Genomic DNA, 12539 nt, shown 5'->3' on the forward strand with positions numbered 1-12539 from the left:
AGACTGAGAACGAGTTCTCCGGATGCAGCCACTGATGAATCTGAAGAGCTTCATTAAAGGCTCGTTTGTTAAACCATTATAATCATTTTGGTAACAGTTCAGCTTGTAAACATGTGCGCTCTGACTCCAAACAGGAGCACAATAATCAGCTCAGCTCAACTCCCACAGAAGGTCTGTAAGTCGTTTCACGAGCGCAAGTCAAAGTGACATTTTAAACTTCCATTTCTCTATGTATTGTGAGAAGGTTAAGGAGCAATCGAGGACGACACCTAAATATTTTGGACTTAGGTCGAAAGGAATGGGTTGACCAGATACACAGACATTAGAGTGAAAATGAGCTGCATAATTTGTAGGGCAAAAGATAGAAAAAACTGCTTAGACTACCTTTGGAGATAAATCAGGTGATCTTCTCCAAGGAGTATATAGCGCTTTCTCATATGCGTAACTTCAGATTTTACCTCTCGTCGGACAAATTTGTCTGCTCCATGGTAAGTTTCATTTGCTACCACTTAGTTCGCTAAAGCATTTGGAGAAACAGTGCAGATTTTCTTGATGGATTTGCATCCAGTCAGTTTGTTGATGTTGCTCCAGGTTTTGCGCGATGAGTGGGTGAAATCAATATCAGCTAAAGATTTCTTCCATCTCGTTCACTGTTTCTCGTTCAGTCTATTTGAAAACTTTGTAGCAGCGTCCTTGATTTCTTCAAGATCCTGTGCTTCTTCGTATATTCTATAAAGATCAGGACATTCATCTTCCCATGTTGGTATCTATAAGCTGCGGAATCCTTTGGGAATGTGCTTCTTGGCTACTGTTTTCATGGTCCATGTGAAACACCGGCATGCCTTGCTGAGAGCCGCCTTACTTGGATCTGGGAGCATCTTAAAAGCCTTTTCTAGGCTCTTGGTGAAGAGACCCCAGTCATTTTTTTGGAAGTTCCATCGTGAGATCGGATCTGAGCTAGCAAAGCAGATCAGAGAGGTAGTTAAAAGTCCATGTTGGGATCTTGGGAATCTGCCCAATACTGAACGTTTTGAGGTGATTCCATGTATCTGGGAGCAGAAGGCAATGTCTGAGTTGGTGCCTCGTTGCCATTGGCTTCAGTAGAAAGGTGCAGCCTGCTTGAAGTCGTAAAGTGTAAGCAAATTTTTGATTTCTCCATTGGCGTTAGTGTCCGGATAACCGCAATTCTCATGTCTGCAGATCAATTCACTTGCAAAAACGAAATGTTCCAAGTTTGTTGGCATGAATGCGTTATTCAACGTGACTGGGAAAGAGTGGTACTTGTTCACGATTGTTCTGTCTTCAATATTGTGTGAGGTCTATTTGGTTGAATTGTTGTCGCCTGAGGGGCCACCTTGCGAAAAGCTCATACTGTTCTTAATGAAGGTGGCAATGCCATGATGAGCAGTGGGCACTGATAATACAGTTTGCGGGGTTAAAACTGTAAGCAGTGGGCACTGATAATATAGTTTGTGAGGTTAAAACTGTAAAGCTTTAATTGTTCCTGACTGGTTTAGTGAGTCTCCTGTACCAAGAGCACGTTTACTGAGTTCTTGTCGGTGAGATGTTTTAGTATCTCACGTTTAGATGTAGGTGTTTTTCTCTACATGACAGTTGGGAAAACGGTTGCACAAAAAGTCACAAAAAGCAAACTGTGCAATGGAATCAGTGTAAAAATGTGAAAAAGAACCTTGGAAATGATAATTTAATTCCAGCTGCGCTGGTGTTATTATTTTGTGCCAGGTAGTGCCACACAAACATGCTACACCCCAAATTTTTTAGATAAAGTTGGTCTTGTACTTTTAATTTTTATTTTTGTGTGACGTTTCATGTCTTGATTGTGTTCAATTCGATCAGGAAGTCTTATGATATCGAGAAGATTGCTTTAAGTTTTTGATGTGCCAAACGTTAATGTTTAATATCAGTGGCTGTTAATTCTGTGCGATATCTGGAAAAACCTGATAACCTTTTACAAGAATCATTTAGTTTCAATCATATAACATACCTTGTGCACCACAGTGTCAGTGAAAACTAAGTTGGAGATACCGAGTAGTTCACACAGGAAACGGCTTTTAAAGTCCTTCACAACATGTGCCCAAACTAAGTAAAATTTTTGTGATGTAGTTATGTAGCTGAAATGTGCAGTTACGCCCTGTAAAGTTATGCTATTATGCTCTTTTGTTTATATATGTCGGCAACCAGTGTTTCCATAACTGCTATTACAATAGCTTTTTTCAACATAGATCCTAATATTAACCTCCCCCCAGAATAATTCAGCTTTCATGGCCAAATGAACATACTAATTTTTTTTTGATAAATTGTTCATGTTTATTTAACTTCATTATTGAAGAGGGGGCTGGGCAAACGGTGAACTGATAAACAGTGAAAACCAATCACCGTAGTACTCTGTTATCCCAGTTTGTACTAATAGGGAGAAAAATCTGTTGTTTTTGTTGTAAGTAGGATTAATTTGGCTTATTTCTTCAGGCAAAGCATTCCGTGCCTAAGAAAGATAGTACGGGACAGCAAAAACCTTTAGAAAGAGCTTTTGATTCCTCCTCTTTCAATTTTCCTCCCATGGACAGTTCTGAAGATCACACAAACACTGGTGAACAAGAAACACAAAAAGGTAAACAAGAAACAGTTTATTTCCTTTAATTGAAGACAATATTAATGGTTTTTATGTTCTATCTTGGTGTTAACGTGACTTAAATCTGATTTTCTCGTACATCAGGCCCACATACCATGCTCTCCATATAAACACGAATGTTCTTTATTATATGTCTTTTAGTTATACTAGTCTGCGATACGAATGTAATTTATAAATAATTTTACGTTAATTTTTTTACTTCTACAATGAATTGGTAATTTATTCAAAGGATCGTTTTGTTTATACAAATATATTTTTCATTCGTGGAAATATTTTTGTGTTTGTGTGAATATTTGTAAACTATCCGAAGTTATTTTCCAATTTTGAAAAAATCCACGAGTTGTCAAAACCACTGGTAACTTTTGAGAAAACTTATACATGGGTGCCTTTGTGCACCTGAGAAAACATGCCGCAGTGTCAACATTAGTGTTTCTGAATTTGATTTTCAACGATGACAAAATTACAAAATTTTAATTGTCCAGTTAAATTTATAAACAGATCAACTTTTATCGATAACCATCTTTAGGACGTTTTAGCTAAATCTTGCAATCATTTTAGCTAGTTAATACTGTGTTACAAACCATGCAATTGCTAACTTTCGTCAATGGAATTCGGTTAATATATCTATGGTTAATACAACTAATCGCAATTAGTTATTAGTTTGGAATTTTAGTTCGGAATTTTCTCACTCATTTCCCATTATAAAAATATAGGTTAATACATTTATTTAATATATCCACTTTTGATTCCTTGTTCAAAAATGTTCTTTACTGTTTTGAAGTAATGGCCTATTATGAACAAATAGGTATTTGATCAAGCAAATGACCATTTCAGAAATAAATTCTCACTTAAACAAAGCTTGCTACACAGAGTTTACTGTGTTGAATAAATGCAGTACAATAGCCACATTTGTTGCATTTTTACCCCTAGCCTAGGGGTTGTTTAGTTGCAGTTTTAGAAAAAACTAAATTCAACAATATAAATTATATATGTTAATAACTACAGCTGCCATAGCCATTGCAATTTCATGGTATGCTAAAGTAAGTTCAGTTCAGTTCTATCCCACCTTATAGAATGACTGAGTGCAAATTTATGAAGATAATTGCTTATTTTTCCAGCCACAGATGACACATTTTCAGAAAAAGAAGTTAGAATTCTGGGGAACCTAGCTTGCAAATTGAGAAAGAACTACAAATTGTTAACTGTATCTGGTGTCGTGGAGTTTTCCAAGATTTTTCCTGCATGCTTAAAACAGTAAAGAGAAAATCCGATTGCTATGTGATTGCAGTTACAAATGACTAAGCAATGTGCAAAGTGAAATAATTTTTTTGATTTTGTTATAGCCTTGATCAGGATGGCATTGAAACTTTAGGCACCATGATTTCAGACTACCTTAAGAAAGAGGAAGTAAAGGAAGAAATTTTGCGAAAAGCTGGATCATTATCTCCATTAGTAGATGCTGATATTCTGAATACACTTTCTGATGTGTGTGCTGTTTAGAGTAGTGTAGATATGCAATAGACTCTTTGAAAATACAAAAGTTAAAGCTTGTTTTTTATCCTAGCTTTTAGTTCTAAGCATGGTGTTTGATTTGAAATTAAATATATTAAAAGAAAGTAAGTCTAATTTTGTATATTTATCATTTTTTTGTAGTCAGCCATGTCTGAAATGTTTAAGTACATGCCGTCACTTAGGAGCCGAAAGAGATACCCGCAGGTCACTGGAGACAAAGCCACAACATCGTTGAACATTGTTAAAAATTTCTTGATTCAACTTAAAGATGAGCCTGACAGTTTTAATTTGGATTACAATCCAATTGATTTGCTTAAGTTTGCAAGTGCTACTGCCCCAAAACTTATTGACTATTTAAAGCTTTTGAAAAGTGAAAGTCATAATAGTTCTACATCTGCTGATGATGGTAAATATATAAAGTTGTAGTAACAAAAACAACATACTTTACTTGTAACTTTTACATGTGCTTACCAACTACGATGACTGTACTAAAATCTGAGACGTGCATCAATATGATAAGATAGATTTTGTTTGTCATATGAGTCACCAACAAAGGTTTATGCATGTTTGTAAGTAGCTGATGACAGTAGAGCATTGGACTATGGTGCCATTTTACATCTCGGCCCAGCTGTTTTGGGCCTGACTGCGAAACATTTTGACGATATTGCTGATGACGCTTTTAAAGATTCAATCCCGTTGCTTGGAATGTATCATGGTTGGAGTTCAGAACAGCTTCAAATCATGAAAACCAGAATGAATGTGGTATGTAAATTGTACATAGAAGATGGTGTAATCTATAGATTAAAAAATACATATCACATGTGTTTGAACTTGAGCCCAGAATTTAACTTTGCAAAACTTGTTTTGAAGAAATAGTTTTTGATATTTACCTTCTATTATAACAGTATTGTTCCTGCAATATTCTGTTTTACATAGTTTTATGAATGTCATAAAATTACTGTACGTAAAGTTACTTGCTATATGTGCTTTCATAGATGTTATAGTTTCCCTAGCCATACATGCATTACATGTAGGCTATAATGCTATATATTTGTATACTGGAATAAATTTTATTTAATTATGTACATGATTGTATAAAATAGTATGGAACGGTAGACACATGGCCAAGTCTGCTTCTACAAGATATGGGTAGTCTTGCTCTTGTGCTAAGTATTGATGATGTAGCCAGTCTTAATCATCTAGATGTGGAGGCCATTGGAGCGCTTTCTGATGTGAAGTGGACATCAGATGCCATAGTAAGTTTTAGTTAGAGTTTAGAAGAACGACTTGAGATAGGTTTTTTACAAACCAAAACATACATTTGCGAAAGCCTAACTCCCCATCATTTAAAAAGCAATTATTACAGAAGTTCATTACAGTAGTTCAAGCTTGAGTTCTTTTCCTGTGTACAGTTTTAATGCTTTCATTTCAGATACAAGAATGTCAGACCTGTTTATGTAAAGTATGTACTGTAGTATGAAAAGTTCAACAAAAACAAAATTAGGTTCAAAATCAAGTCATTACTGTTTTTGGACTTTTATTTACGACTTCAGAAACGGGCTTGTATGTCAGTATATATGTGTAATAACAACATTTCCAACTTTTAATCTTGCAAAGTAGTTCAGTAAGTGCTTAAAAGTGAGTGGCAAGTTCAAAAATCAGTGGCAGTTGACCTTAAATCAAAGAGTAGTTGCCGATAAATATACTGGTGAATGAATTTTTATTAATATGTAGTGGTTAAGCAGTTATTGCCAAAATTGTATCTAAAATTTGGCCTCCTATTATAATGTCACAATTTAAAAGCAATATGCTTGATGACTTGGGTTGGTATTATTTAAGATAATAATGGGAGGCTAGCTAAATCGTTTTGGATAGAATACATGTGCATTGGTAAATGATTAGTAGCAGGAAATGTTTATTTTCAGCACAGGAACGTCACAGGTGACAGTTCGTGAACATGTAAAGCAGTATTGTTTTGCCGCTACTGGACTATGCAAAAGCCATCAATACTTAACTGTAGGTTAGCATTTACATTAACCAGTACAAGTACACCAGCTGTAAGCTAGTTTAAGCTTAGTTTACACAAAACGTTCCTGTTATACACTTAAGAACGCTTTAAATATACCTACTGCTATTTACTTATCGGCCACACAAAACATTCTATTCATACTTGATTCAATTACCAGAGTTATCCCTATTGTTTCATTTATTGTGACGTAATAAAAACTGCCATCTATTTCATAAATAGAGTGATGAATTTGCGTTTTGTGCCACTTATTTATGGCAATAACTGCTTAGCTACTACACATATTAATCCTTTCTCCAGTGCGTTTACTAGCAACTACTCAGGATTTACGCCAAAGTTGTTTTTCGACTTGTGCCTCACCTTAAGTGGACGAGGTTTCGCTGTACTTAGTTTTTTTTTTTCAATGCTTAGTATTCATCTGTGAGATGAACATTTTTATGTTGCAGTTGGTAAGAATTGTGTCTTTAATACCTCTCAATTTATGAGCAACTTGTCAATTACAGAAAAAAGCAATTTTGGATCGATACCTTCAAGTGAATTCAAAAACCATACAGCAACTAGATGGTATTGAGCTTATTGCATTTGGTGACCTTCTGTGTGGAATAAATGTCGAGGAAATTCCTTCTCTCTCAGATGACGCTCTTAGGTATTGTTGCTTGACATGACTTGATAAAAGTACTTATTGTTTCACCAAAGTAATTTACAAATAGTTTATTTATCAAATTCAAGAAATTGGCAATTTCTAATTGCACAACAAAATCTTCTAATCATGTATCAAGAAGTCAATACATATGGGACGAGTCATGGGCGGGGTTGCGAAAAAATGAAAAAAACTTGAGCTGGTGCAAAGCCAAGCTTTTGAAATTGAAGCTCAAGCAAGCACAATACAAGCCTGAACCAATGACATCATAATAAAACAAACAAAAACATGTCTTTATAAGGCAGGAAGGTTTTTATCGATGTGCTGATGATCCAAAGCCTACATTCTCAATATACAAATTACTTGTAGTTGATGTAATAACAGATACTATTTAAAACTATTTTTTAGAAATTGTATTGTATATTTATTTGCATGTAACATGCTTGCGTTTTTAATGAAAAAAGAACAAGAGCATAGCAGTAACGCCAGTTTTTATAGGCAACCTAGTATGCACTACTTTGTCGAACTTAATGCCAGGCACAGCAAGATAAGAAACTTTTTTCCAGCTGCAAATATTGGATTAATTAATACTTTTTGTTTTTTTTGGTCGAAAAAGTAAACATTCGGGTTTATTAGAAAACTTGAAATGGTAATGTGGGTTCGGGTTCACTCCAACCCTAATCACGGGTCCATTTTTATACTTGTTCATATTCATATTCATTCCTCTCTATTTTTTCGTTCAAAATTGCCTCTTCAGATGTTTTTACATATACATCAACAAAAATTAGTGGAAAAAGGGAATGCGGCATCCTGACACAACTTCAAGTTATCTGGATGGTCATGCTCATGCTTCACTGCCTCAAACTTCACCTATCTTCTTAAAAAAGGCTCAATTTTTTCATTTGTGTTTAGGAAGAAATATCATCACACATAAACGAAATTATCAGCACTTAATCTTTTCAACGTTGATGTAATTAGATAAAATCCATACTCCTCATTTTTCTTCCATATAACTAAAGTTTTTCTTAGTAACTATGGTTTATAACAATACCACGTGAAATGACATAGATTTATAACCCGTAGCTATGCAAATCACTTTAGTTTTGGGTCAGTATATTCTTTAATTGACTAAGCTATATAGATTTGGTCAAAATGCTCTACTAAATTTCATAACATTAAACTTATTTGTTTCTACATGTACTATTTTTTGGTATGCAAATTGTTATATTGCTTATTAACATAGATTTGCTGCTCATCACATTGGAAAAATAAAATGCTTTAATGAAGACAGACTTCATGCATTAAAAGCGGTAATCCTTGAAGCGGTTGGTGTCTCAGCTGATAAACCTGTTATGCTACAAGAACTTGGAGTTCTTGCAGGTTTTGTAGGAACTTTTATTTGCATCAAGCTTTTGTTTATTTTACGCTAATTTAAATACTTTGAACTTTAGGTATAAAATTGTAAATGACTTTATTTGTATGGAGTACTTGTTCTACTTATTTACAAATCCTCGTTGACTTTTTTGTGTTTTAGGTGCAATGACTGAAGATGATTTTCGAAAAATCAAACCAATACATTCATCTTTTGTTTCTCCTTTGGCCCTTCGTGTAATTCCAGCCAGTCGAATCTTGGTGTGTGGTTGATTTTACTCTTCTTTTTACTATCTTTTTTATGTTTTTCGCCAGTTTTGCTGGGTTGCCGCTGAAACAAAATGATTATTCTACTCTTTTTGGTTTCAAAGATTAGTTTATTCATATTGTTTAAAATTTTTAATACTGTATCTCTTATGTATAGAATGCTTGGAATGTGTCTCATTTTGCTTTGATGGGTACACAGAATGGTGCTGTAATAATTGGTCGAACAGACATTTTCCGTCAGCTAAACAATGTTTCACGAAATGCTGTTTTCCGTGCAACATTTGGCAGCAGTGCTGGTAATTTACTTTTGTTTAATCGATTTCATGTGTATGTTCAATATGTAGCAGTCATCACACACAAGTAAAGTGCCCTATGAACAGTGAACAATCTCCATGAAGAACAGAATTACGTTTTAGTTGTTGATTATTGTTTTTTACAGTAACATATTTCTTTACTATGGAATGATTAACAGAAAAACACTGGGCACTTTACTTGAGCCTTTTGGCAATATGTCAGATGAAATGGTGTGTCATATGTTACTATCTCATATGCAAGTGAATGAACAATTATTTATGACATTTGCATTGTTATATGATACGCATAGTGTTGGGTTGGTTAATAACAGAAACAGTATTATCATAGCATGGAATGACCTTTTTCTTATGGTAAGTTATGGGTCTTTGGTATTAAATACAGGTAGAATGGCCAGCATTATACATATGATAAAGTATGGAGAAAAGTATTCAATGGATGGATATTCTGAGGCAATAAAAAAGATGCTTCATAGTGTTTCAATGTTATTTCAAAAACTATTTGGTGAGAAGAGCGAGACACCATTCCTGGCTGGACCAGGTTTTGCATTTGGCCTGGGAGATATAGACAGTTTTGTTAGACCTCCTGTGCCAGACCTGGCCTCTGGTTTAAGCAAAAATGATTTCGAAAATACTTTGGGTAAGATAAAGCAATAACAAAAAAATATCATTGTTGTAATATTATAACAAGGATGACTAAAGAAACATGTTCAATGGATTACTTTATGTAGTCATACAAGTAAAGCACACGTTATTGCATGCAGTAAGAGTTGTGTATTATTGTAAAATTAATGCAATTATAAATTCACTTCTTTGTAACTATATGCTTATACTGTATTATTGTGTTTTAAGGCTTTGAATATCTTGAAGACACCAGAATAATCAATTTGTAAGTAAAAGATGTTTTATGGGTCTGCTAAACATTTTGTTTCAAATTGTTTTTGGATTGACATTAACTGCAGAAACTTGAGCTGCACAGCTGAAGAGAAAATATATTTTTTGTAATTATTGTGACATTGTGATTAAATGCTATCATTTGTAGTTATTTGATAAAGAGCTTAAGAATGCCTGATGTTTATTTTATACACTGATGCTTCAAAATGCATTAAATGAACTTCAGGGAATTGTCATCAATATCAAAACGAAGATTTAACAGAACATTGTTTTTAAAACCTTATATGTTTCCTCTATGGGTTTGTAGTATTGGAGGTGTTTGAGTGGTATCACGACAATCTAAGCCCAACAATTTTAACCCAGATTTTTCGGGTTTGGTTTGAGTTGTTTATTGTTTGGTTTGAATTGTTCCATAACCGCTTGAGTGCCTTGATGATCTTTTAAGCTAGAGGTCAGGAATGTATGGCTCGCGAGCCAGATTAGACCTTTTTAATGACGGCATCTGGCACACAGATAAAACTAAGCTAGCATTTTTAGCACAATTGTTACAAATGAAATTTTTTGTGTAATTTTAAGTCGCATTTCAGTAAGAAACACATTATTAAAGAGTAAATTTAGGCATTTACTGTTTGGAAAATTGTTGATTTTGGTTAAAAATACTCACATTAGTTGCATTAAGTGTTAAAAAAGTATTATATGGCTCTCACAGAAATACAATTAAAAATATGTAGCTTTTGTGGCTCCCTTAGCCACAAAGGTTCCTGACCCCTGTTTTAAGCTAAGGTGATCTGGAGGAAACTTTGTTCCCAAAGGTATCCCCAGTCAACCAGTCAAAAACGTGGTTCAAACTAACAAAGTAGAACAATACCAAAGAAGGTCAACCACACTGCATCATTTATCTCGCAGATAAACAGGGATCACATATGAGCTGTAGTTAAAAGGATTCATATGAAAAGCCAGCAACCATTTTTTCCCACAGGCCACTCATTATTGGAAACCCATTAATATGTTGGCTGGTTGTTTGGGAAAGCGATCAGGGACTACACAGTGTACTTGAACTCTTTTATATCCCATGCATATTTGTTCATGAATCTGTGAAAGGCTAAGATTTGGAAACTCAAATCTCCTTTCTCTGACAAGAAAGGAGTGGGGACTAGTTAGAGAAGTCAAACATTTTTATTTCGATAGTTCAAGCATCTCTACAATAAAGTGTTGTGACTTAGAAACTGTGCAGCTGGCTTATGGATAAGAACTCTTCCACTCAAGCATTAATGCAACGGTTTTGGCTCAGATAATCTTGGGAATGCTCACAACTCTTTGTTTGGCGGATTGTGTTAATAAACAGATATCTTTAGTAGGTCGTCAGAGCACGTTAAAGTTAGGCAAAACATGATATTATTCAGGTGGAATATGATATTATTCAGGCGAAGTACGATGTTAATCAATCCAAATATGATCTTATTCCGATGCTGATTTAAAGTATAGGTTGATAGTATTATTTGTTTGATCATATTATGCTATTGATATTGTCTTGATACTTTAATGTTGGTCATAACAAACTAGTGTTGATACAATGAAAGCGTTGTAATTATTGCTTTATGGATACTTGTCAATGGTTGGACATTTTCACATGTTGTAACAAATATGGTGTTGTTACACGTCTCACGTTGATATCATTCAGCCGCTGTTCTTTTTACGTTGTTTTTGTTATTAATCTTGAGTTGGTACAATTTATTTGATGCTATTAATATTTGTGTCCCTTCAAAACATCACTAATCTGGCCCTGTCACAACTGGGTATCTCTTTTGCATTACTGGCAGAAGTTGCAAAAGATCCTGAACCGTTTAAGGAGCTCCCGTTCCCACAACTTTCTTGAGAAAATACAGTGTTTTTTAAAGAGTGAGAGAGTGAATGTGCCCCACGTATAAATAATTGAAAGTTCTTTTTTTCAGTATCAATGCTGCTGCTGGTGAAAATGAAAACATATTGAATTTTATGAAAGGTGATTTATCTTTAAACTCTCTCAATAAAGAAGACATTCAGTTAATGCCAGCTAACCTATGGGAAGGAATGAAGGCAAGTTTACCTGCCAAATAATGTTAAATAAGTAAACTTTTAAAATTGTTATCATTTTGGGTGAACTCTTACATTTACAGACTTCCCAAATTCGTGAAATGTCTGTTACCACTCTTGAAACATTGCTTGATTCAGATAAAGCTTCCAGGGACCCCTCTAGCATGACCAAAGTATTACGCAAGCTAGATTTAGCTCAGTTTGAAGAAGCTCTGATAAATATTAACAATGACATGGTACGAATTATTTTTTAAGTTTATTTATCTGCTCAAGATATTTTATTACCAAACAGTGCCCAAAGACTTCTATATAAGTCGTACATATATAATTATATTATGTAACCCTTATCTTTCAAAATTGTGTGTATGTGACCGAAGATTTTTTGTGCATCAAGCAACTGCCAGTCAAAATGTAACTATATGAAGTTTTCCAATTCAGAATGCTATACTTTTTGAGCTATTGTCCAATTGTTTTGTAGAAGGAAAGACAAAGTTTTTTAATTCCCTGGCGTTTGCCCATTACGGTTCAAGAAGTTATAAGCAAGGAGTATGTAAAAAGATTACCAACCGACTTGATAAATGAAGAACAAATTGACAGATTTACTGAGATGATGTGTCCTTTCGTGGCAGGCATGCCAGTCAATTTAATTAAGAAGATACCTTTCATTGCGAGCAAGATTCCAGCAGTGTATGTTTTGTGGCACACTTTTTTGATCATGAAATAGCGAAGTACACAGGGTGTACATAGCGTGTCAGTTATCTTATCAGTTCATATTGCACATGATTGTTTGACATC

At 34.5% G+C, this 12539-nt stretch overlaps 1 protein-coding gene across 2 annotated transcripts in view; it reads left to right on the top strand.

The window, feature by feature from the left end:
• Positions 1-12539, top strand: part of LOC143451496 (uncharacterized) — a 60464-nt gene that overhangs the window by 35349 nt on the left and 12576 nt on the right. For both annotated transcript variants that reach the window (XM_076952103.1, XM_076952105.1), the window contains exons 33-47: positions 2488-2629; positions 3769-3904; positions 3994-4135; positions 4304-4568; positions 4740-4924; positions 5266-5418; positions 6692-6834; positions 8072-8208; positions 8363-8460; positions 8624-8762; positions 9163-9417; positions 9630-9666; positions 11624-11747; positions 11828-11980; positions 12223-12431. In XM_076952103.1, coding sequence (XP_076808218.1) covers positions 2488-2629; positions 3769-3904; positions 3994-4135; positions 4304-4568; positions 4740-4924; positions 5266-5418; positions 6692-6834; positions 8072-8208; positions 8363-8460; positions 8624-8762; positions 9163-9417; positions 9630-9666; positions 11624-11747; positions 11828-11980; positions 12223-12431 — 2318 coding nt within the window. The remainder of the gene's footprint in view (positions 1-2487; positions 2630-3768; positions 3905-3993; positions 4136-4303; positions 4569-4739; positions 4925-5265; positions 5419-6691; positions 6835-8071; positions 8209-8362; positions 8461-8623; positions 8763-9162; positions 9418-9629; positions 9667-11623; positions 11748-11827; positions 11981-12222; positions 12432-12539) is intronic.

This window comes from Clavelina lepadiformis, chromosome 4 (assembly GCF_947623445.1).
Source record: "Clavelina lepadiformis chromosome 4, kaClaLepa1.1, whole genome shotgun sequence".
Classification (NCBI taxonomy): Eukaryota; Metazoa; Chordata; class Ascidiacea; order Aplousobranchia; family Clavelinidae; genus Clavelina; species Clavelina lepadiformis.